We start from the raw sequence: 26,450 nt of genomic DNA, 5'->3' as shown, positions 1-26,450 counted from the left end.
GAGTGTCTCTAGATCCTTACCCCACTTCCAAATATTCTGGCCACTTCAGCTTGACACTCATGACTGAAATTCTACCACACAAATTCATCTCTTTGGGCTGAAGACATGTCTAGTGCTAAAATGGAAACCTTCCGAGAGGGACCACACATTTCCTTGTTGCATTAACCAGGACCCTTCTGGTTATAACTCACAGAAACTTAACTTGAAACGTCATAAGCATAAAACAGGATTCGATTTGCTCAATAATCACAGTAGATGGCCACAAGCACAGGTAGATCAGGTGCCAAAACAGTGACATCAGAAATCTTTTTTCCATTTGTCAGCTCTGTTTTTCCCTGTGTTGGCTCCATTCATGGGGCAAAGACGGCCTCCAGCAGCTTCCTACTCACTTAGCAGCCCCAAAGAGGGGAGTGGCTCTCCCTGCCATCCCAGCCCACATCTCCGGATTATTTCTCTTTGGCTTAAATGGGTCATGTGGTCTTCCATGAACCAATCACTGCAGCTCTGATGGATGAGGCCTCAGTCATTTGCTAATGGCTGGAGTGGGGAAGGGAGGTCAGCCCCACCCAACCCACATATACTGAGAAGGGGAGAGGGTGGTTCAGCAAAGAAAACTTCAGGTGCTCTTACCAAGAGAAGAGAGAATGGGTATTAGGAAGACAAAATCGATACCTGTCCACCACACTTATCGGTTTTCATATCACCAAGGTAATAGCTGGCAGAGAGCAGCTCCCTGCAAGACCAGGCATTGTGAAGACAAGTTCAGAGCTAGGGGCCCCACACTAGGAAAGAAGGGAGGGTGGTGGGGATACTGCATTAGGGCTTCTTGAAGAGCTAGGGGAAATCAAGGGTTCTGAGATTTAATAGTATGCTCTGAATGGCTAAAAAAAATTCAAGACCACACAAAAGTAGCAATAGAATCCCCGGTAGAGTGCCAGGAGTTGGGCAGGAGGTCGGCAATGCCACTCATAATTCATACCAATAGGCTTCCCCTGCCTTATATGGTAAGCTTAGCATTCAGCCTTGTTTAACAGGAGTGAAATAGCCTATTAATGCTTTTCCGTATCATTAACTCAAGGATCCTTAGTCATGCTTCATGCAGCATATTGGTGCCTAACAGGCACTACTGTGATAAAACTGGGAAGGGCACTTGTCTTGTTTGCTGGGCTATCCCATTATCTCTCTCTGTCTGTCTCTGTTTGTGACAATGAGATAATAATATGACCAATGGGCAGCTAACATTTTCCAAGCACTATATTATTACACCCCCACGAGGTCCAGCCTGTTCTTCCACTCTGCAGATGAGGACACTTGGTTTTGGGAAAAGTGAAGTGATTTGCCAGCCAGTCAGCAATGGAGCCAGGCTACCAGCCCCATCCATGGGGCTCCAGAGCCCTAACCTTTAATTCCCACAGTACAACTGATTATCTGAAACCAGGAGGAACTGGGGAAGTACGGAAGGGAGAATTTCAAGGAGAAAAGATTGAAGTTTAAAGCAAGCCGTAATGAGGGGTGGGGGAAAAATCCAGGTATATAAGCCAAGGCTGTTGACAGTCTGTGAACAGGAGCAAGGGGCCAACAGAGGATGAGAACATGCTGCTCTTTATTTGCTAAAGATGTTACAACCCTGGTGGAGTGGTTGTGTAATTGCCCAAATCAAGACCTTTTGGACACTGCTAATAATTATACCGAGAGGACTGCAATACACTGAGACTGGCCTGGGCACGCAGGACAAGGGTCTCCCTAACTAGGACTAACACAGTAGAGCTGGGGTCCAAACTAACAGCAGTGATGGAGATGCATGGCTTCATCCACCTTGCTGGGCTGCAGGATGGCCAGTGAGGGGTGTATTAACAGGCAGCCCTTTATAGCCCTGTGCTCTGAGTTTATCTCCAGACACAGTACAGTCAGGGGGCAAAAGACACAATTTAAATAATTAATTAACTTACTTAATTAAATCAACAATTAGCTAAGCAAGGCAGGATAGCAGAGTAGTTAATGGATTTTACTTGGAGGTTTTGGTCTCAGCTATGTGACCTTGGGCAAGATACTTAATTTCTGTGGGTCTCAGATTCCCGATCTGTAAAATAGGGACAAGAGCAAAAACTATTTGAGCTTCTACTGTGTTGTAGGTGGTGAGCTAAGCACTTTATGTGGATTATTTGATTTCATCCTCATAATACCCTAATGAAGCATGTACTATTCTCTTCATTTTGCAAACCAGAGAACAAAAGTTTAATGGGATTAGGTAACTTGCTTGAGGTTGCACAATTAATAAATACGTATTTTGTGGGGGTTGGTGATAAAACGAGACAATGCCTATTAATAAAAGCTTTGCATATTATATCTGATTAAATTTATTAATTGTGGCTGCTTTTATGAGAAGTTCAACATCAGATACTGGGAACAGCCTGCAACATTCAAGGATTTTTCTGATCCTCGTACTCTTGTGTGTTCTGCTGAGAAGAGAGATGTATATATTCATGTTAGCATGAGAAAATATGTTTATTAATCTCTAGTAATTTTGACTGATGTTTCACATATGCAAGGCCTCTGGATGACCTACCAAAGAATGGCTAGCAGCCACACTGCTGGGTGAGGTGAAAATGGTACAATACTTAGTATTTGAAATCAAATGACTTCAGATTCCAGTCATGGCCCATAACCGATATGGCTCTGGACATGTTACTTAGCCTCCTTGAGCCTTCCTCTATAAAGTGGGTTGAACAATACAAGTCTTTCAGGGTTGCTGTGAGGATTAGAGATAATATATGCAAAATAGTGCCGTCCCTCTCACTCAACAAACACAAGTCATTACTGTTAAAAAAAAAGTTTAGCATATTGACGAAAACCCAATAGAAAGCCCTGGATAAATGTAAGTCCTCAATAATGAAATTCCATATTCAGTATTACTATTATCTTATATTCATAATTGGATGGTACTAATTTGGATCATATGTCTAACCTACCATATGTCAGGAGGATCCTCTCAATGAAAACCTTTAATGCTTTTTAATATCCTAAGAGGACAGCATTGTTGACATAACCCATCTTTGAAAGCCCCAAGAATCTGAAACATCCAGGCTGTTCTTGTTGCATCTGGGAAAATAAAATATGCACATGTATCCTTAAACCCAAACAGTTATTTAAAAAAAAAAATAAAGTATCCTCAGTGGCGAGAAGGCAACAGATACAAGGTGGGGAGGGAGTGAATAGATGTTCGATCATCTGCCCCAATTCTTCCCAAATCCGGGCTTGTGTGCTAAGAACTCATTCCTGGGCATCCCATGCCCTTCCACCCTCACCTAGATGCTCACATGTTTCTGGAAATGCCTTTAGCATTGCAAAGCACAGGTTCTACGAGCACACGGGGACCACGCTATGAACTTGCCTCCAATTCCTGCAAAGTTTCTGGGGCTGGATGAGATCACTTGAAACACCTCCTCCACCCCAGAGTCGTGCCCAGGCGGACAGCATAGGAGAAACCACAGAAGAAACCTACTTCATGTGCAGGAAGACACCAGTGCAAATTCCTGGATCCAGATGGACGGTGTGACCTTGGGCAAGTTAGTTAACGAGCTTTTTGAGCCTTGGTTTCGTCATTGGTAAAATAGGGATAATAAAATCTCCTTTGTGTCTTAAAAGAAACAATGTATACTGTATATTTGGCAGAGTGCCTGATATATAATAAAGTTTAATAACTTTTAGCTATTATTGCTAATAAGTGCTAATTAAAAATGTCACTGTGTTAGGCGGTAGGACCAGAGAATATAGGACGTAGTCTCTGACCTTCAGAGATTACAGAGGAGTCAGGACTCACCTTAAATGACCAGCCATCGAGAAGGTGCTCAGTTGTGTGGTGTGATGGGGGTTTGGAGAAGGAGAGACAGGTGCAGACAGGCTAGAGATGCCAAAGAGGTAAGCATGGAGGATGACTGGGGTCTTGACAGATGCAAAGAAAGAAAAGGCTCAGTGGGACTGAGAACGAGCCCAGAGGACAGGAGTGCTATGGAAACCGGGTATGTGGCATTCTGGAAGGAACAGGAGCCACCGCTCACATCACCTGATCTGCCCCATCTGTGACCCAGAATCTTGTCTCAGTGATTAGGCAGAGCCCCCTAAAGAAGTCATCTCATCTACTATCACCTGAGAGTTCAAATCTCAAGCCTATAAAAAAACCAGCACAGGAGTTGAGAATGATTGAATCCACACTCTGGAGTGAAAATCACTGCATGTTTCCTTAACGTGACTTTCAATGTTACATATGATAAACTATAAATGAATGATACCATGAGTTTCTAGTATGAATTGCTGACTCATTTCCAACATAAGTTGATGCAAACCTTTAGCTGAGTGTGGTGATGAACTCTGTTCTGTTCTGATTTGGGTTTCTATTTTTCTCTGGCTATTCAGTTCCTACCTCCTCTGTGTCCAAAGTTATTTTTATTCTACAGGGGGCTAAACTCGGAGAAATGCTAAAACTACCTAATTATACATCAAAGAAAATTCCTCATTTTAGTATAGCACTGTACATTCAGAGTGTTTTGCAATTATATTCCTAAGCAGTTTTTGCTTTCTCTAATGCTCTGCAAAATATCAGCCCAGGATGAATTTTTATCCTGGGAAGGATTTCTCCTTTTATTTGCCTAATTTTGCAACACTGTTCTTTCTCCTTAATCGGAACACTTTTCCTGCCTCAAGTCACGATTGAGAAATGAGAGTGTAGTTTGGTGTTTTGTCCTCTTGATGGGAAGAATCAATTCCAGATGAGACTCAAGCTCCAAACGGTTCTCTTTTCCCTTTCATTTGCGACAGGAACGCAAATGCCACATCTCCTGGGTAATGCTATTGAAGCATGTATGACTTCATAAACACTTTATAAAAAAAGTATATGATGACAACACAACAAGAATAATTATTATTAAACATGCACTATTTTCAAAATTCACTGTTAAGTTCTATAGGGATGTACCAGAGCTCTTGGGTATTTCAGCTTGATGGAGTTTGGGCAGCTGGGACTCACTGTTGCAATAGTCACAAATGCCACGGTCACTCTGTCCAAAATGTCTAGCTGAACTTAATAACATCTGTCTACCCAGAGGGCAATAGCATGTTTGTTCCTGGCTTGTGAGGGCAATGATATTTTAATTTTTTTTTTTTTTTTTTGGAGAAGTATTGGCCCGAGGCCCCTGGAAACATTGCTTCATTGCTTGGCCTTATAAGACCTTGCTTGACCTATTTTTGTGAAAAGCAGAGAAATGAAAACTTGTACTGCTGAATAGACCCTATTTACCTGAGTCAATTACAGCTACCAAAACGACCAGGTTTGTAAGATGCTGTTTTAATGAAAATAAGATCTTCAAATCTAGACCGAGTAGGTCCATGCCTCAAAAATGAAAATTTTCTTCTTGGCTTCTACAGTTGCATTATTGGGCAGGGCCACCATTCTGTGGGTATCAGATTATTATCAACACATGAGGCTTTCTCACCAGGGCTACACCCTTCAGTGGTGTGATCCTTGTGGTTACAAAGAGCAGTACAATTCTCTCATCTTGATTTTTTAATTACGCAAAGAGAACAAAACTCCCCAACTCTCATCTGCCCACAGACTGAGGCTGAGGGGGACCCTAAGAATCTACTCCTTACAAGATAATTTCACAGTTAAGGGAGTCTGGTTTTTGTGTACTGAAGGAATGAATGTCCATTAAGCAGTAAATGTCTCAGACACAGGTCCCTTTCTTATCCCTGGTTGACCCAAAAATGCACAGTTTGGCAAAAAAAAAAAAAAAAAAAGTGGTGGGTGGAGTTACAGGAAGTAACTTCACTTTGCCTCATATAGCAACCTTTGAAGTCCCTCTGTTTGGCAAGTCAGGAAAATATCCCTTCCTTTTCAAAAATTGAGATAGCTTCCTGGTAAAATAAACATTGACCATTAGAAGGTTGGTGGGTTTGTCTCAACCAATTATCTGCATGTTCTCCCATGGGAAGGTCTCTAAGAAGACCCTACCAAGAGTGCCCCTACTTTCCCTGAATAGTGGCAGGCCTGGAAGTCCCATGCCAGGAGGCCTCCTCTCAGCCCTGGACCACTGACTGGTCTTGAAGTGGTAAATGCTGTGGTTGAATGCACCCAGGAAGCCCTTGAAGAATTATTAATATAAGGTTAAATATTTCAAACTGGAGGAAACGCCCTGCTGGAAGAGGCATGGTCTTGGGATGACTTCCTGCGAGTCAAAGAGGGTCCCCGAAATGTTGGGTGAAGGATGCCTGGGTGAGATAGGAAGGAGAGTTTTTTAAAAAAAACAACAAAAAAAACCCAAAAAACCTTTTTTCCTCCCCCTACAGAAAGGCCTGGATTTGAGAGCAGGAAAGAAAGATTAGGAATTGCGTGCATTCCAAGTCGCTCTCTCGTAAAAAGGTTTAATGCCTTAGGTGTTTTTCTTCCAAAACGGGAGAAAGTCATATTTAGCACAAAACTTTAATTTATAACCTTCCTGGTATGTCCCTAATTACCCCAAAGCTTGGGTGGAGCCTGCCGGCAGCATCAGCCTTCAAGGCGCTGGGGTGGAGAAGAGGAGGCTACAGGCGGAGAGGGGTGACTGGGTGCTCTGCGGGGAAGCCAAGGGACCACTGGGACCCCAAAGGAAGCCCCTCTCTTCCTAGACACACAAGAGAAAGCGGTTTCTTGAAAAGGCAAAAGAGGGCCGCTTGGGTCACTTTAGGGTAGTCATTGAGTCAATAGCAGCAGCCTGGTCGCAACAAAGGGGCAAAAAGGAAACCAGCGCGCGGGCCCGGGATTTTGATGTGGTCCTCTTCCGCCACCTATCGACAACATCTGTTCATTGCAGTCTCCAAAAGCACCTATTTGCACCTGCTTAAAAACCACTCAAGCTCGCAATTTCTCCATTCAAATTAAAACTGAATTCCCAGGGGAAAAGACATAGGCTTACAAATCTGGCTTACCTGTTTTATTGGGTAAATTAACGTTGATTTTCAACTGCTAAAATAATAATAGTATATGGCCATTACAGGGAGGCAGAGTTCTGATAATGTTTTTTTCTTACATTTGGTAAATGCTTTAGAATATATAAAGATACTGCATATTTTTCCGGTTTTTGTTGGTTTTCAGAAAACATGATCACTCTAAAGGTATTGAAGGAATTTTCAGAAGAGACATAGTATATGAGTAATGTTAATATTTGCAAACTGCAGAGGAGGTAATTTCTGCAGAATTGACGTTATGGAGCTCCATGGGGAATCAACACATGCAAGTACAGCATGGAAGATTGTCCCTGTGTTATACCGGTCTGTGGGTTCACTGGAAGACTGGGAAGATGCTATCGAAAGCCACAACTATTCATATTTTTTGATTTGGTAATCCAACTTTATAAGGTCTATCACAAGAAAAGAATCCAAAACGTGAAAAAAGTAGTGTGAATAATATTTCTCATAAGATTGTTTCATGTTCAATAGAAGAGACTTTGACATTATAACTCACTCAGAAAACAGAATATTAAAAAATGAAAATTATTTTAGCATGTAGTAATATGAAAAAATAGAGCCTATGAAGATATAGAATACCTAAATAGGTAAAAATACAAATATTGAGTAAAGCTGGAAAAGAATACTAAAAATATTATAAATGAGTTAGAGTGGTGGAGAGAGTCCACCCTACGGGTTTTTTTTTTTTTTTTTTTGCTTTCATAATTACACAATGAATACAAGAATGCTTTTGTGTTGTGATACATTTAAATAATACAAAAGTATATAAAGTAAGAAGTGGAGGATCCCATTACCTTCCTGCCCCCAGCCTGTCTGCTCCCTGTTAATTGATTGGTATAAGTGTGCCAGAACTTCTTCCTTGAGGTTACACAAACATGCACACAAACACACACACATTATATATTAATATTATATACAGGTGTACCTCAGAGATATTGGAAGTTCAGTCCCAAAACCCTACTTTTAAATTAAGGTATATACATTGATTTTTTTTAGCCATAATGCTATTGCACACTTAATAGACTACAGTATAGTGTAAACATAATGCATTAGTTCCTGAAAGAGTCAATCTGTCCTTTGAAGCTTTGAAGCCAGGCATTGACTTCTCCTCTCTAGCTATGAAAGTCCTAGGTGGCATCTTCTTCAAATAGAAGGCTGTTTTATCTATATTGAAAATCTGTTGTTTAATGTATCCACCTTCATCATGATCTTAGCTAGATCTTCAGGATAACTTGCTGCAGCCTTTACATTGGCACTTACTTCTTTATCTTGCACTTTTATGTTATGGAGATGGCTTATTTCCTTAAACCTCATGAACCAACCTCTGCTAGCTTCCAGCTTTTCTTCTGCAGCTTCTTCACCTTTCTCAGCCTTCACAGAATTGAAGACAATTAGGGCCTCTCTCTGGATTAAGCTTTGCCTTGAGGGAATGTTGTGGTTGATGTAATCTTCTATCCAGACCACTAAAGCTTTCTCCATATCAGCAATAAGGCTGTTTGTTTTCTCATTGTTTGTGTGTTCAATGCAGTAGCACTTTTAATTTCCTTCAAGAACCTTTTGCTTTGCAAAGGAATACCAAGAGAACTAGAATTAGAAGAGGAGCATGAAAATGTGACTGAAGTGCTGCAATCTCATGATAAAACTTAAATAGATGAAGAGTTGCTTCATGAGCAAAGAAAATGGTTTCTTGAGATGAAATCTCCTGGTAAAGATGCTGTGAACATTGTTAAAATGACAACAGAGGCTTTAGAATATTACATAAACTTAGTTGATAAAGCAGATCCCTTGCATGACTTGCCTAACTAGTGCAAAGGACCTAGCTTTCAGCCGATCTCGGCTTTCAACATGCTTTCCTTACCTAGCTTACTCATTTCTAGCTTTCCATTTAAAGTGAGAAACATATGACCCTTACTTTCACTTGAACACTTAGAAGCCATTGAAGGATTATTAATTGTCCTAATTTCAATATTTTGGTGACTCAGGGAATAGGGAGGCCTGAGGAGACGGAGAGAGATGGGGGAACAGCTCATTAGTGGAGCAGTCAGAACACACACATTTATTGTTTAAGTTCACCTTCATATATGGGCATGATTTGTGGTGCCCCAAAACAATTATAATAGCAACATCAAAGATCACTGATCGCAGATCACCATAACAGATACAATAATTATGAAAATTTTTGAAATATTATAAGAATTACCAAAATGTGACACAGAGACAGGAAGTAAGCACATACTGTTGGGAAAATGGGGTTCTTATTTCTTATAAGTTTTAAAGTAGTAAATAATTCTGCAAATGCCCTTTCTTGCATATTTATCTCTGTGCACCATATTAATGAATTTAAGCTTATTTTCATTTATTCATTGGCCATTTGTGTTTCCTTAGAGAATTTTCTATTCATAGCTCTTGCCAATTTTTATATTTCATTGTTTATATTTTTATTTATTTGTAGGAGTGCTTTATGAAGTCTAGGTTTTTACTCATATTTTACTGAATTTAGAGATTGGTAAGGCATAGAATATTTCTATCCAGAACATATGTCTTCCCATTTCTTCTGGTCTTCTTTTATATTCCTTTGCAAAATTTTATTATTTTGCTTATTTACGACTTATACACTTATTATAATTTATATTACACAAGGAAGACATTTTAAAGGATTGTTTGCAAAACTGAAATAATTTTAAATTGAAATAATTACCAGCTGCAGTTGAAATCATACTGTTTCTTAAAACTATAATGACCTGTCAAGTAATAACTTGAAGATGTATAATTATTAGCCTGCTCATTTGCTTGTATACGAGGGAAATCAGTAGATTGATTTCATTTCTCCTAACATGCCAAAAACAGGATTTAGATACAAAACAAAAAGAGGGAGAGAAGAAAAAGCACATTGGGGTCCTCCACAACTCCTTGAGCGTTTAAACTGTGAAGACATCGCATCGGGACGTCTCCACGCAGTGTCTGCAGATGCCCCTGCATTAGGCCAGGCCTCAGCGTTGCCCACATCGGAGTCTGTAATGATAATTTTTCTGGTATGATTTTCAAAAACAAGTTGGAGTATGAATAGGTTGGGTGGACCTTCCTCAATGTGTCTGTGGCAAGTCCCATGGTCCAGAGTGTCTCTCCCCCCGCTTCCATGCCATGACATAGCGAGGAGCTGCACATGGGCTACGCAGTGGTAGACACGAGTTTTCCAAAATTTTAATTTTTACCTGAGTAAAAATTACCATTCACAAGAAATATTGTCAGTTGTTTTCCTTGAAACGACAGACTCCTTTCCTTTATTTCAAAGAAAATGTCCACCAAATATCTAAGTCTGAAAAACCAGTTTGTCAGTCTTTCCGTCAAGGAAAAATTGTGTTTCATGAAGACGGGTGGCCAGTGTAGCGCATGACTCAGTCACATAAGCTCTTTCTTTGAGACAATCATCGCATGCAGCAGAAGTGCTGTGTGCACACTCCCCGTGAGACATGTACTCAATTTATGAAATCAATTTAATAAAATCAATGATTTTTCTTGCTTCATCAAGGATGTTAAATAAAACAAACTTTTTAAAAAAAACTGTAAATGCCTGGGGGTGAAGACTACAATGACTACAGCACAGCTTGATGCCTCTGCCTCAATCCTCGCTAAGATGTCAGCATTTCTATACACTGTTGCTTTTGCAACATCAATGTAAAGGTTAATGGGGAGAAAATGGCATCTAACATTAGTATTATTTTGAAAATAGTTCTGACCTCAAGAACTTCATAAAAGGGTCTTGGGGACCTTCATGGGTCTGCAATCCACACTTTGAGAATTGTTTCAGTGGAGGCTCCCGTTGTATGGATATGTTTCTTATGGGTATTTGGGGTGCTTCCAGGTTTCTATTACAAAAAGTGCTGCTATGAACATTCTTATAGATGTGTGTGTTTTGGTGAACACATGTGTATGCTTCTGTGGGATACATACCAATGAATGGGATTATGGAGTCATAGATTATGTGTATGTTCGTTTTAGTGGTGCCTAATGGTTAACCAAAATGTTGGTATCAATTTATACTCCCACCAGCAGAGTGTAAGCATTCCTATTGTTCCACATCCTTAGTGACACTTGGAATTGTCTTTTTCATTTTAGCCATTCTGGAAGATGGGTAGTGGCATCTCAATGGAGTTTAGATTTGCCTTTTCCCAATGGCTAATTAATTTGAGCATCTTTTCAAAGCTTCTCATCCATTTAGATATATTTTTTTTTTTAGTGGAGTGACTGGTTGAAATTTATTATTATTCTATTATTCATCTTCTTTTTAATTCATAACAGCCATTCTGTGGCTTGCCTTTTTATTCTCTTAATATTGTTTTTAGAGGACAGAAGTTACTGATTTTTAAGGGGTTATTTATTTTTAAATTTACATATAGTAAAAGTCAACCCTTTTAATGTAGAGTGCTGTAAGTTTGGTCAAACGCATAGAGTTGTGTAACCTCCACCACAATCAAGATACAGAACCATTCCATCACCCCCCAAATTTCACTCATGCTGCTCCTCTGTAGTTACCTCCTACCCCTACCCCAACCTCTGGCAATCACTGATCTGTTCTCCATGGCTATAGATTTGTCTTTTGAGTCTGGCTTCTTTCATGTAATGTAATGCATGTGAGATTCATGCATGTTGCATGTTCATTCCTTTTTACTACTAACTAGCATTCCTTTGTATGGAGGTACTACAGTTTGTTTATCCATGTTTCAGTTGAAGGATATTTGCATTGTTTCCAGTTTGGGAGCAATTTTGAATAAAGCTGCTGTGAACACTCTTGGTTAGGTTTTTGTGTGAACATAAGTTTTCATTTCTCTTGAGTAAATAGCTAAGTGTGGAATTGCTGGGCCATGAACAGAGTTTCTTTTTAATGTAGTCTAATTTTCCAATTTTTTTCTTATGGTTAGAGCTTTTGTTGCATGTCCTGTTTAAGAAATCTTGCCAGTTAGATAAAAAAGATATTCCTCTATTTCATCTTCCAGAAGAATTATTGCTTTCCCTTTCATGTTTGTATCTATAATTCACCTGGCATTTATTGTTTATGCTATAAAGTACAGGTCAGGGTTGAGTCCCTATCCCTTCAATATGGAAATCTGATTCATCTAGCACTATTTATTAAAAGTTTGTGGTTTCTCCACTGATGCATAGCATCTTTGTCTTAAAGGGAGTGTCCCTACATGCCTGAGTTTGTTTTTGTACTTTCCATTGTGTTATATTGATCTGTCTCCCTTGTAACTCTACTACACTGTCAAGTTACTATAGTTTTATAAGTCTTGTTAACAAGTACAATATATTCTCCCTTCTTTTGTTTATTTATTTATTTTTTATTTCAGCATACTATGGGGGTGCAAATGTTTACTTTTGCCCCACCTGAGTCAGAGCTTCAAGCATGTCCATCCCCCAGACAATGTGCACTGCACCCCTTAGCTGTGTATATACCCATCCCCTCCTCCCCCCTATTCTCCCTTATTTATCCTTCCCCCCTCTCCCTCTTCACCTCCCTCTCTTCCTCTTCCTATACCCCTTACCCCTCCGTCTTCTTTAAGAGTGCCTTGGCTACTTTTGAAATTTTCTATTGCTATATAAATTTTAGAAACTGCCTACCAGTTTCTATAAAATGAATTCCTGTGGGGAGGCTTGAAACCTGTTGGGTAAAACTGATATTTTAAAAATATGGAGTCTTCCAGTTTATCAAAGTAATATGTCCCTCTATTAGGTCTTTAATTTTGGTATTTAGGTTTTAAATTGCCCTCAATATTGTTTTGTAGTGTTTTTGTTTAGAGATCCTACACATATTTTGTTAAATTTATTCCTACATATTTGATGATTTTAATGCTGTTGTAAATGGTATCTACTTAAAATTTCATTTTCTGTTTATTACTGATACAGGAATATTAGGATTTTTTTCTGTATATTGACCTTATATTCGGGAACTTTGCTGAACACATTAATTCTAAAAACTTATCTGTAGAATGTTTTGAATTTTCTATGTTCTCAATAATATTGCACCTATTTCTCCTTTCTAATGCTTATATCTTCTATTTGGTTGGTTTTTTTGTTTGTTTTTTTTTCCTTATTGGACTGGCTAGAATTTCTAGTATATTGCAAAGAGGTGTTGATGGCCAGCATCCTTGCAATACTTCTAATCTCAGAGGGAAGATTTAAACATTGAACCACTAAGATACTTGCTATAGTGTTCATTTCTTTTCTTTTGGAGAAAGATTTTTTCTATTCCTAGTTATTAAGAGTTTTCTTTTTTCTCTTAAATTCATAAACGATTATTAAAACATTGACCAAATGCTTTTTGTACACATACTGAGATAATCTTGTAACTTTTCCCCTTTATTCAGTTAATGTGGTGAAATATATTGATTTTCACATGTGGAACTCATGTTGCATTCTGGGACTAAACTCAAATGTATTGTAATAATTATCCTTTTTATATATTGCCAGATTCTATTTGTTGATATTTTGTTTAGAATTTTGTATCTATGATCATTTCTGAAATTGACCTGAAATTTTTGTTTCTCAAAATGCTCTTGTCATATGTTTATGTCTGGCTTCAAAAAACAAGTTAGGGGAAAGTTCTCTCATTTTGTATTTCCTAGAAGAGTATAAAACTAATTTGCAAAAATTAATGAAGACCCCAAAAGCAATCACAGCAACAACAAAAATAAATAAATGGGACCTGATCAAATTAAAAAAGCTTCTGCACAGCCAGAGAAACAGTCACGAGAGCAAACAGACAACCTACAGAATGGGAAAAAATTTTCACATGCTACATATGCGATAAAGGACTGATAACTAGAATCTATTTAGAACTCAGGAAAATCAGCAAGGAAAAATCAAACAACCCTATCAAAAAGTGGACAAAGGACATGAATAGAAATTTTTCAAAAGAAGATAGAAGAATGGCCAACAAACATATGAAAAAATGCTCAGCATCCCTAATCATCAGGGAAATGCAAATCAAAACCACTATGAGATGTCACTTAACTCCAGTGAGAATGGCCTTTATCAAAAAGTCCCATAACAATAAATGTTGGCGTGGATGCAGAGAGACAGGAACACTCATACACTGCTCGTGGGACTGCAAACTAGTGCAACCCCTGTGGAAAGCAATATGGAGACACCTTAAACAGATTCAAGTAGATCTACCATTCGATCCAGCAATCCCATTATTGGGCATCTACCCAAAAGAACAAAAGTCATTCTATAAAAAAGATATTTGCACCCGAATGTTTATAGCAGCACAATTCACAATAGCAAAGATGTGGAAACAACCCAAGTGCCCATCAATACATGAGTGGATTAATAAAATGTGGTATAGGTATATCATGGAGTATTACGCAGCTATAAGAAATAATGGTGATATAGAATCTCTTATGTTCTCCTGGATAGAGTTGGAACCCATTCTACTAAGTGAAGTATCCCAAGAATGGAAAAATAAACACCACATGTACTCACCAGCAAATTGGTTTCCCTGATCATCACCTAAGTGCACATTTGGGAATAACACCAATTGGGTGTCAGGCAGATGTGAGGGATGGGGGGAGGGGATGGGTGCATACCTACATAATGAGTGCGATGTGCACTGTCTGGGGAATGGGCACGCTTGAAGCTCTGACTCGGGGGGATGGGGGCGCAAGGGCAATATACATAACCTAAACTTTTGTACCCCCATAATATGCTGAAATAAAAAAAAATAAGAAATATGGGAAAAAAAACTAATTGCATTATGTCTTCCCTAAATGTTTGGAAAACTTTGCTAGTAAAGCCATCTGGGCCTGAAGTTTGCTTTAAACCACAAAGTTAAAATTTATTTCCTAATTTCCAACACATGGTGAATTTTATAATTATCTTATTATTTTTTAATCTCAATTGCCTTGTGGTTTGAGAATATAATGTATATGATTTAAATCTTCAAAATTTGTAGAGATTTGCTGCAAGTATGTAGTCATTTTGTGTGAAATACCAGTGTATCCTTGAAAATAATGGGTATTCTGTGGTTAGTCTTCTCTATATATCAATTCAGTCAAGTGTTTTAATTGTATTGTTCAAATCTTCAAAATATTTAGAGGTTATTTTGTCTGATTGGTTTATCGTTTATAGAAAGAGATGTATTCACATATCTCACTATGATCTAAATTTGTCTATTTCTTTTTTCAGTTATATCATTCTTTGCTTTATATATTTTGAAGTTATGTAATTATTTGCATATAGATTTAGATTTTTATATCTTCCTGGTTAACTAAAACTTTTATCATTTTGAAGTGTTCCACCTGGTCTGAAATTAAGATAGCCACATCATCATTCTTTTTATTAGTGTTTTCATAGTATATATTTCCCCATATTCTTTCTTTCAAGCTTTCAGTATACCTATCTTTTATACATATGCCTTATAAGCAGCAAAGAATTTTTTAAATCCAGTCTGTCTTTTGAGAGCATTTAATCCATCTATTAATACATTCAATGCAATTTTTAATATAATTTACCATCTTGGTGTTTTCTATTTGTCCCATTTTTTATTTTTTCTTTTATTGGCTTCTTTCAGATCAGTATTTTAAAATTATTTTATTTTCTATTATCTTTGTAGTTACACATTTTTTTTTTTTACTATTCCTTTAGTGACTACCCTCGAAGATTACAACATGCATTCTTATCAAGTCTGTCAGTTATGAATTTATTGCTTCTCAGCTCCAAATCCAATTTTCATTGTCTGTTATGCAAAAATAAATATTTCTCGTTTGCTAGCTGGTGTGAAGCTAAGCTGTGTAACACAGAGGATGCTGGAGGGGCAGCAGAGGAAGGAGGAGTTTCTCCTCCTGGTTCCAGTACCACCCTCCTGCCATGCTCCAGAAGAACAGGGAGGTGAGTGGCAGTGCCCAGCAGCCAGCAGCTTCCCTGGCACCCTTCAGGGCGACTTCACACTAGGATTGTGTAGCCCATGAGGAATCACCTCCCAGTGAATGGCTTTCTCAGCACCCGCGTGAAGGGCTTTGAGTAACTTTTGAGGCATTCAGCTTCTTGGCCTTTTCTGGAATTGGCAGATGCCTATGGAGAAAAATCGGCCTCTAATGCCAAGATTACCTTTGTGGGCTTCCTTCCTCTTCTGATCTTGGTAGCAGTAGAGGTGGTGGGACGTAGTCAGACTCTGGGTAATTAATATTTTGAAAGTGGAGGTGGCAGGATTTGCTGATGGCGTGGATGTGAGAGCAAAGTAGAAAGGATGATTTCATGGCTTTTTATCAGAATAATGGCAGTGAGACATGAGACGAGAGAGAGAGAGAGAGAGAGAGAGAGAGAGAGAAGGTGATGTGGGGTATACCCAGGGAGAAGAGTAATAAGGGAAGTGACTGCTATTTGGTCAATGACTTGGAGATCCTGGTGATATCAAGGAATTGTTGGAGTTAGGATATCAGAAAGAGAGGACTAAAAAAATAGCATGAAAATAAAGATAGACTTGGGGAGGACAAAACAAATTCATATTTTCAAATAATCTTTTATTTGCTCATCCTAGGCATTTTAACATACATTTATATACATTTCTTTTTATTAATTGAATAATTTACTATATAATGTAAAGCACAAAATATAATTTTGAATTCCAAACATTTCTCTTGTGCATGTATGCGCTAAGAATAATCAAAATAATCAAACATTATTGATGTTCATCATAATGAGAAACAGATAATCATTTCTATTACCAAGTATGAATCTAGAGATTAAGGAGACAAATTCCACCATTGAATTCTCATATCTTCAGAATTAGAGGTAGGATATGTAATCAGAAAATAGATTTTGATATTCAAATCTGTAGTGTGTGTTTGTGTTGAAAATATCAACATGTAAAACAGAAAACTAGTTAACGATCACGTTTTCCTAGAAAAAAAATGTGTCATAAATAATCATTTGAATATCATGAAAACACTGCAGACATTAGCAGAAGCAGGCAAATTAGTTGCCTATTTTAATCACTGAAACGATGTTTTTCAATGGTCAGAAGAGGGGTTCCTAATTTTTCAAGATATAGATCTTTATTGATTTGTCTCTTAATTTTGAAAGATTTTTGTCCACAAAACTCATTTGATTAGTGTTCGTATCTTGTATTGATCAAATATCTACATAATTGTTAGCATTTATAAGTTAACATTCTAAAATGTGATATTAAATGAATCAAAATTAATCTAAATTATTTCAGTCCCATTGAAATTTGACCCTTTAGGGCAGCCTCTGAATTCTTTGTTTTGGTAAATACATGATTTAAACAAAGCTTTTTGAAAAATTGAAAATAACTTATGAAACCTTCTTACTCAGCTGTCTTTCTGGGCCCTATTTGGAGACTCAATCTATTAAAGAATAGAATATCTGTTTTACATTCTTCTTTTTAAATTCCATCTTAATTTTTTCTCCTTCCCATTTTCCTCTTCTAGTTCCTCACTGATCTATTTCTCTTCTTCTATCCTCTCTCTAACTAACCTAAAATCTTCTCTCTGTCCCCTTTCCTTATTTCTCATTGTAGTCTTGGAAGTTTTTCTTCCTGTTTCTTCTGTGCTTGAATTCATATCTCCTCCCGTTGTGTTTGGTTTTCCACAGAGAATTTGTTTCTGTTAGGTTCACTGGTTCCTTTTACAGAGAATTGTGGATGAAATAACTAAAATATTTTTGAATTCGGCTATACAGTGATCCACAAACATAAGATATATCAACATCTCACTAATGCACCATGTAGTTGTCTAAGGCTGATGTCATAAAGTATAGTCTCTTTGGTATATACTTCTTGTGTTCACGATGTAACAACAGTAAATTTGTTTTTTTAAAGTTTTTTTTTTTGTTTTTGATTGACCAGTGAATTCTTGAACTTTTCATATTGCTTTGCAGTCCTGTGAATTAATGAATAACAATTATTGTTATTAATGAATAACAGTATGAATCTCATTTTGATACTTTTTCATCTTCTTATTGCATTGAGGCAATTTTTTATTCTTATTCTTTGTTTCAGGCTGTATAGTCTACGATGCTTTGAGGTAAGAGAGAATCTAAAATTGGAATGTGAACTGGAACACGATTCTATTCCCAAGTTCTTACAGATTTACCAAGTGGTTATCTGTGGATCATCTCTTTCCTATTTATTTCGTAAGCTTGATATGTAACATCTACTATTCACTTACCATGTGCTAGTCACTCTTCCAGACATGCCTTATACCCATGACATGATGCTGGGAGGTGAGTGTTATTATTATATTCATTTTACAGATGAAAATCTGGGACACATGGAGGTTCAATAATTTGCCCAAGGTCATACAGTAGGTGACAGAGCCAAAATTTTAATTTAAGAAATCAGATTCCAAGTCTGAGGCACTGGCCACTACAGTGTATTGCCTCCTAATAAGGCAAGTTTCAAATGCACGTGTTGACATCTTGATTCTTGTTACCTTCATCTCTGCTCCATTTCATTCACCCACTTATACAGAAGCACATGTAATCCATCTTCTTTCAGAACTACTCTATCTCTAAGGCCCTGGACACGGCATTCTATCTGCAGCCTCCTCACCTTTCATGCCACTTGCTTTTTCACAGCTGCTGAACCTGCTGGGCATCTGCACTGAGCCCTTGTGAGTCTCCTTATTCTCCCAGTTCCCATCATGCCCCTTTCCTATTCTCCATTACTTCTCCACCTTTCCAGGAGGACTTGCCATTGCTCGAATTCACCTTGCATTTTTCTACCTTTTAATTTCATTCACTCTTTCTGTCTGGAGTATTCTTCCATCCCTTCCCTCTATTTTAGCTTAACTTCACTCAATCTTTAAGCCACTCCCTAAATTCCCAACCCTTTGCCTGCCTCCCAAAATACTACCTCTCTGCAATGCACTTCCTGGTCATCTCAAAAAGCAATGTATTGTACTCTTGAAAGTTGCTAAGAGAGTAGATTTTAAGTGTTCTTATTACAAAATATGATAAGTATGTGAGGTTATGCATATATGTTAATTAGCTTGATTTAGCCATTCTGCAATATATATGTATTTCAAAACGTCATGTCATACACCATAAAGATATACAATTTTTATTTGTAAATTGGAAAATAAATAAGTAAAAAGAATGATATTTAAAAAAAAATTAGATGTATTCCTTCTCTCTTCAGCATTCCCAACATTCAATTGGTACAACAAATATAGTGCTTACGAGAGTCTACCTTGTAATATATATAGTTGCACGTAAATGTCCTTAGCATCCCTTCTGCTTATAATCATACCTTAGAAGATCTACCCCAATGCCGTATGCTAAAGCAGGGAACAAAACACTTTACAACTGGCTGGGCGCGGTGGCTCACGCCTGTAATCCTAGCACTCTGGGAAGCCGAGGTGGATGGATTGTTTGAGCTCAGGAGTTCGAGACCAGCCTGAGCAAGCGCGAGACCCCGTCTCTACTAAAAAATAGAAAGAAATGATCTGGACAGCTAAAAATATATATATAAAAAAAATTAGCCAGGCATGGTGGCACATTCCTGTAGTCCCAGCTACTCGGGAGGCTGAGGCAGTAGGATCGCTTAAGCCCAGGAGTTTGAGGTTGCTGTGAGCTAGGCTGACACCACAGCACTCTAGCCCAGGCAACAGAGCGAGACTCTGTCTCAAAAAAAAAAAACAAAAAAAACACTTCACAACTGAAAAGAATGTAAAAGATATTCTAATTCGACCTGTAATTTTTCTGGTAAAGACATTGAAGCCTATTTGAAGAGGCAAGTCATGCTGACAGTAGGAGACAGAAATTCACTTGTTCCTTCCATCCTTGAACGCACATTAGGAATAAAATCATGTGTGTACTCAACACTGTGCTAAGCACTAGGGCTACCCAGGCAACAGTCTCTACTTTTAAGAAATTCAGTGTCCACTGGGGTCTACTGGGGAAGACAATTAATAGATTACTACAATACAATGAGATGAGATAGCTGTTTGTGGAATAAAGAAATGGATATATAAATAAATACATGAGTCAAGGAGTTTACTATCTTTGTAGTAATATTACATGGTCCTTTTGATCACAAGCATGAGGAAACAGGTTTTGTAATTCACTTAATAAAATCACAGCTCAGACTGTAGGAAGGCATGTCAAATCTGATTTGTGCCAGACAAGCTGATCTTCATCAGCCCAAAAAGAGAGAGAGGTCTATCGGAAACGGAGAGATGATGTTTTCCATCTTACTCTCTGGTTTTAGTTTTTCTCTCTTCAGTTTTTTATGCTGCTTTTTCGTGTTTGGGATTAAATTCTGAACACTCAGTGACATCCTGGGATAGTTTTTGCTTTGTTTATTAATTGGCTGTATGTTCACCTCAACCAAACCAAAGATTCTCTAGACTTTGGACTGGTTGCTTGCACTGTTTGCTTTATTTACATTTTTTTTCTTATTTCAGCATATTGTTGGGGTACAAAAGTTTAGGTTATGTATATTGCCCTTGCCCCCCGGGTATCCCTGAGTCAGAGCTTCAAATGTGTCCATCCCCTAGACAGTGAGCATCGCACTCATTATGTATGTACACACCCATCCTCTCCCCCACTCACATCTGCCCGACACCTGATCAATGTCATTTCTAAATGTGCTCTTAGGTGATGATCAGTGAAACCAATTTGATGGTGAGTATATTTACTTATTTTTAAACTTGAATATTCTTCCTGTAATATTAGCTCTTCTCAACCCCTCAAAAGTTGAGTTTTCTGACAGCCATAGTGCCTGCTTAGTTTAGGTGCCAAAGAGAGTGTCGCAGGATTTAAAGTAGGGTGTCTCCCAGACCCACAGGACACCTTACCTGGGGAATCCCAGACCCATTCTGCTCACCACGCATCAGGAATGACCTCCAGTCGGGTGGTGTTAGGGGGAGTTTTATTTGAAAATGATTCCAAAACCTGGAAGAGAGATAAAGCAGGGAAATTCCATGCCTGTCATTTTGCCAGGATCTGTTTGGAGCCTGATATTCAGCTCTCCCTAAGAGATAGTGTTTCTGTACTGTTTCAGCTGTTCATGTAACTTAGAATTTTCAGGGTGTTGAATATAGATAGTCCATTAAAACATGATGACTGTGTCTTATTTTTATTGTACTATGATATTCCTTGCTTTGAGGAATTCTCATTTGTGAAAATCTAGATTTATATGCTGTACACAAAAGCATTAGGACCTAGTATGACTGAAGGGGCAGGTAAATACATCCTCTCATACGTTATTTATGGGAAGGTGAACTGGCTTCCTGAAGAACGATTTGGCAGAGTGCACTGAAAGCCTAAACACTGTAGGCAATGGACCCAGTGCTCCACTGCTAGGAATTTACCTTCAGGAAATCACTATGAATGTGTATAAGACACACCTACATGATTATTTGCCTAGTCATTGTTTAAAATAGTAAAAAGTTAAAAACAACTTAAAGGCCAAAGATTGGATGCATATAGGTATATGGCGTTAGGCAGGCAGGAATTACAAATGATGTAGGAAAATAAATATGCAGGTACAAAAGTTTGTATAGTATTATCCTATTTGTATAAAAAGTACATGGGTATGTGCTTATAAACAGAAAAAGAAAGTTTAAATAGACAGCAAAACATAAATTGTTCTTTCTGGGTGGTAGGATTATTTGTGTTTTTAATTTTTTTTTTTTTGTATTTTAAAATATTTTTTCAAATTTTCTGCAGTGGATAGGTATTATTTTTATAACCAGAAAAATGTTTAGTAAGCTCACAAATCCCATTTTAAGAGCAAAAATGAGGCCAGGTGTAGTGGTTCACATCTGTAATCCTAGTACTCTCATAGGCCAAGGCAGCAGGATTGCTTGAGCTCAGTTCGAGACCAGTCTGAGCAAGTGCGAGACCCCGTTTCTACTAAAAGAACAAAAATTAGCCAGGCATGATGGCAGTAGTCCCAGCTACTCAGGAGGCTGAGGCAGGAGGATCGCTTGAGTCCAGGAGTTTGAGGTTGCAATGAGCTATGATGATGTCACTGCACTCTACCCGGGTGACAGGGTGAGATTCTGTCTCATAAATAAATAAAATAAAATAAAATAAATGAGAGCAACAAGGATAAAGTGGGCTGTGACTGCTTCCCAAGATTCCTTATGATATCCTCTAATGACCTTTGTAATCAAAACACAATATAACAAGATAGTGTTAGCATAAGCATCTTAGAAGTTTCTGAGATGAAATTCTTTTAAGAAAAAAATCTCCAGAATTATCCCCAAAGTTGCCATATTCCTTTTATTCTTTCTCAAAACACAAAGTCAGATATATGTTCTATTGAAAATCAGCAAAACTTGAAATGAGTTACAGCTGTTAAAAAGTTTAAGTTGGCTTGCATGTCCCAATACAGAGGGATGCCTAAGATATGTTGATGAGTAAACAATGCAAGTTGCAGAACATATGTACTAGGATTGTGTTAAAAAATGATAGCAACAGTAACACTCCCTCCCCACCAACTATATGGGACATTTTATTGAAAACAAATATTTTTAGAGAATGTTGATGTGCCCAGAAACAGGCCTAGGAGGGCACACACTGAGCTGTTACCAAGGGTTATCCTAAGAGTGGGTAGATGGATGGGCAGAAAACAGATAAGCTTTCCTGGAAAGTTCCAGGTGCGGTTACCTCCTCTTTATTTTATATACTTCCATGTTCTTTAAATTTTAAAACATTCAAAAAGAAATGGGTAAAAAAGAAATTCTAATAAATGCCTTTGCTTGCAAGCTCGGGATATAAACTAGATAGTGTATTTTGCTTACATATTTTAAATAATTAGAATTTTAAAATTAAATTCCTGTATTTTTCAGAGGATCAGTAGTAATGATAAGACAGAATATTCTCTCCTTTGGTAATTATTTTGCAAATATAAAAATGGCAAATTGCCCTTTCTAAGATTTCAGCTCAAATATTCCACATATGATCTTAAGGATTTACACAGTTTTGAAGTATAGGCAGGCAGAAATTCAATGGGCCATTCCCCTAAGCCAACTAGCCCACCAAATTCATGCTCAGGGTTGGGCACAGGTGAAATGTGACATGGGAAATTATTGTAACTTAATGACCACATCTTTGCTACATAAATACCCCCTCCTCATTCTTGTCTTAGCAAACATACCCTTTTCCTCTTATAATATCTTTCCCCCTCCTATATCAAAAATCACTTCCAGAAGGGATCAAGAACACATTTACATGAATGTATAAATGACTCTGTGTATCTTCCTAACAAGATTTATTTTTTAACAAGCTAACAAAGGAATGAAGTTCTAATGGGGCAATCTCCCATATCAGTCAGAATTTGGGAGCACAGGCAGTCACTGACTCTGTTTATATATAACCACAGCATCCTCTGCTTTGGCCCAGGGTACAGCAGGTGTTTCCAGACTTACAGATGATGGTATATGTCAGGATCCCGCTGGAGTCGGGTTTGGAATCCTATATACAAGTCATCCCAGAGCAGCCCATTCTTCACCACATATCTGATGACATCAACCCGGCTACGAATCTGAAATAGACATGGAACAACTAGCAGGGCGACCCAGGCAGCACAGAGTATGGAGCCCTCGTGTCCCTGGGGGAAGCAGCTGCCCATGATGGCAGGGGCATGAAGAGTCAAGGAGAGATGTCTCCTGGAGCAGACATCACAGGCTGAGGACAAAAGGAAGGAGACTGAGTGCAGCAGAAATCAAAGAAAGAAAACAGGAAATAGATCAAGAGGTGGAGGAGCATAGTGGCTAAGAGCACAGACTCTGGAGTCAGATTGCTGGGTTCAAATCCAGGTTCTAGCTGGGTGATCTGGGTCACCATTCTGTGCCTCAGTTTCCTCATCTAGAAAATGAAGATAGTGATAGTACATTCCTCAAATGCTTATTGTGAGGATTAATGAGTTAGTGCATTTAAAGTACTTAAAACAAGGCCTGGCACATGATACGCACTCAATAAATGTTTGCTATTGTCATCATTCTAAATGCGGTGTGTTCAAGTCTCCACCTGCACATTCATGGCAGGCTCCAGGTGTCTGGCCTGGCAGAGAGCAGGGTTACCTTCAGTCAGATGGCCGAGGCCCCCACCCTTACAGAATCCCTAACTTCTGACACTGAAGCTGCTGAATAGCCAAAGAAGCACAGAATTAGGGGACAGTAGAGAGGGTCTTGAGTCTCACCCCTGCACTTGCTAATTATGTGACCTTAAGCTTGCTAAGCCTCATTTTCTTTACTATGGGACTGTTCCGAGAAAAAAATAATTTATATAAAGAATGTAGAGGGAAGTTATCCTAAGATTGGATGGTTTTAACAACATGTCATTGTTAAAGTTTACAAGAACATTTTCAGTATCTGCATCATATTCCCCCCCTGTAAATATCACACTAATGCCAGAAGGGGCAAACTTTCCTAAATGACAGGCCATTAAATGACACAGCATGATTAGAAGGCTGGCATTTTGGTTCATTTCCCTTTTCTGCATCATTTCTATAAAACGATTATATCCATTGTGAACTGAGGTTATAAATATAGGTCAGAGGATCTATTCTTTTGCCAACAGAGATTTAGAAGCATGATTCCACAGTTCAGTCAGGTGAAGTTCTGCCGTGCTAGGATGCAGCATCAGGACCTAGCTCCTCCCAGTGGAGGGTGAATGGCCTTTCTTGGCCTTCCAATCTGGAGAGGAGCATTTGGGAGAACTGGGAAAAGATTTGAGAAATATTTAGGGTGTAAAATGGGAAGGTCTTGGTGACCAATTAGATTTGAAGATGGAGGGAAAAGGAAGAGTCTCCAAAGCCATGGCTCTTTCCTTTATATCATGCTGCTATAGGTGATGGATTTGCTCAAAATTGGGGCTCAATAAAATATGTGTTGGTTTATATTGATGTAACTCCCTTTCTAGAGACACCTATTGGACTCACTTGGGGCAAGAGACAACACTGGACAGAAGGAAAAGCCAAGCAGAGAACAATGCTCACAGGTCTTTAACAGCTCAAGCAGGGCAGGTGTTTGGAAGGAAGCATGGACAAGCCAGTCTCTGAGAACGGCTCAAAAAGAAGCAAGTATGGACTTTAGCCAATAACAATGTTTCCATATTGGTTTGTTAGTTGTGACAATGTACCATAGTAAAGTGAGATGTTGATACTACTTTGCACTATCCTTATAACTTTTCTATAAAGTTACTCTAAAATAAAAAATTTATTTATTTAGGAAGGAAGGAAGGAAGGAAGACCTCCACCAGTGTTGCTGCTTACTTCCTCATAGGGATGTTCTCGGCGTGGTCTTTCTTTTGGAAAGGATAAATCTAGAAAGTCAACCAAATAGTCATATCCTCCAGGAAAAGGGCTGAAGTCCTCATCTGTCTCAATCATCTGTGCAAATGACATGGTAAAGGGAAGAATATCAATCAGGTGCTCAAGGTCTTAAAAAAATTTCTCTGAATGTGTAAGGCTCAAATGCCCTTAAATGAGAAACGGTAGCAATGACCTGGAAGTTAATATTGAGAGTCTCTTTCTCCCTCACTCTTGGTCTCACTCTTTGTCTCCTCTTTCCTGAAACTGATAACATTCAAATGCCCAGTGTGCATTAGCAACACTGCTTCATAACACTAACTTCAAATTTATAGAGAAGGTTATCATTATCTCAAGTACTACTAGCAATGAGACATCTAGCATCACCTTAAGTTTGTAGGTGAGGAAATAAATCACATGTGGAATGTTTCTCACCATCATATAGTAGCTAAATATAAATAGTTTCATTGAAAACTATTTATCAAAAGCTCCCCAAAGTTTTTTTTTCATACTAATTGTCCAACTGAAAATATCATTTAGACCAATGTTTCCAAGGTCTTTGGATTTCAAAGACCATTTCCTAAAATATACCTGGGAGCTAATATAAGTATTAATCTTTTGTTTTGCCAAATCATAACTTTTTTTAAAAAAATTTTACATCTGCTATCTTTTTATTTCATTAAAGGAAGCGTGTTTTACTGCTCCTAAAATAAAAAGGACCTAATCATGAAATAATAATTCATCCCAAGAAAAGAGAGTTGACATTTTTGCACCAACAGGCATACCCTTTCTCTTACTTATTTCACTTTGGACAAGCAAAAATTTTGTCATCGACTATCAATTACCCTCAGGCTTTTGGGAATGATGCTTTTGAGAATAGCGAATGTTGCCTGGCATTACTGTTCAGGGATTGAAAGGTGAACTTGAGGGTTCTCACCCTGAGAGTAACCAATGATTGTCTCTAAGGGTGTGAGTGTTGTCTGTTTCCTGATGCCATCTCCAAACTGGTTCCCCTGCACAACCTCAAGCACTTGATATCAGTCAGGGCTGGCCCATTTCAGACCTCCTCTTTGTCTTGCACCCTCTGTCTATTAGTACTTAATTTGCTTTTGGATATATCTCCAGCTTTGGTGATCAGGTTATGACCTGAACTTTTGGCTGTGGCTCTGTGTGT

At 38.3% G+C, this 26,450-nt stretch overlaps 1 protein-coding gene across 1 annotated transcript in view; it reads right to left on the bottom strand.

Annotated features, from left to right (window-relative positions):
* Positions 1-17,403: 17,403 nt before the first annotated feature.
* The window catches only part of LOC138398697 (cytidine monophosphate-N-acetylneuraminic acid hydroxylase), a 77,811-nt gene continuing 68,764 nt past the window's right edge, over positions 17,404-26,450 (bottom strand). The window contains exons 12-15 of the mRNA XM_069493150.1: positions 25,241-25,357; positions 23,394-23,509; positions 20,814-20,910; positions 17,404-17,665 (exon numbers count right to left, since the gene is read on the bottom strand). Of these exons, the coding sequence (XP_069349251.1) occupies positions 17,573-17,665; positions 20,814-20,910; positions 23,394-23,509; positions 25,241-25,357 (423 nt within the window). The 3' untranslated portion in view covers positions 17,404-17,572. The remainder of the gene's footprint in view (positions 17,666-20,813; positions 20,911-23,393; positions 23,510-25,240; positions 25,358-26,450) is intronic.

Source organism: Eulemur rufifrons, chromosome 18 (assembly GCF_041146395.1).
Source record: "Eulemur rufifrons isolate Redbay chromosome 18, OSU_ERuf_1, whole genome shotgun sequence".
NCBI classification, from domain to species: domain Eukaryota; kingdom Metazoa; phylum Chordata; class Mammalia; order Primates; family Lemuridae; genus Eulemur; species Eulemur rufifrons.
Note: the sequence above shows the minus strand (reverse complement) of the source record. Positions and strands in the feature narration are given on the sequence as shown.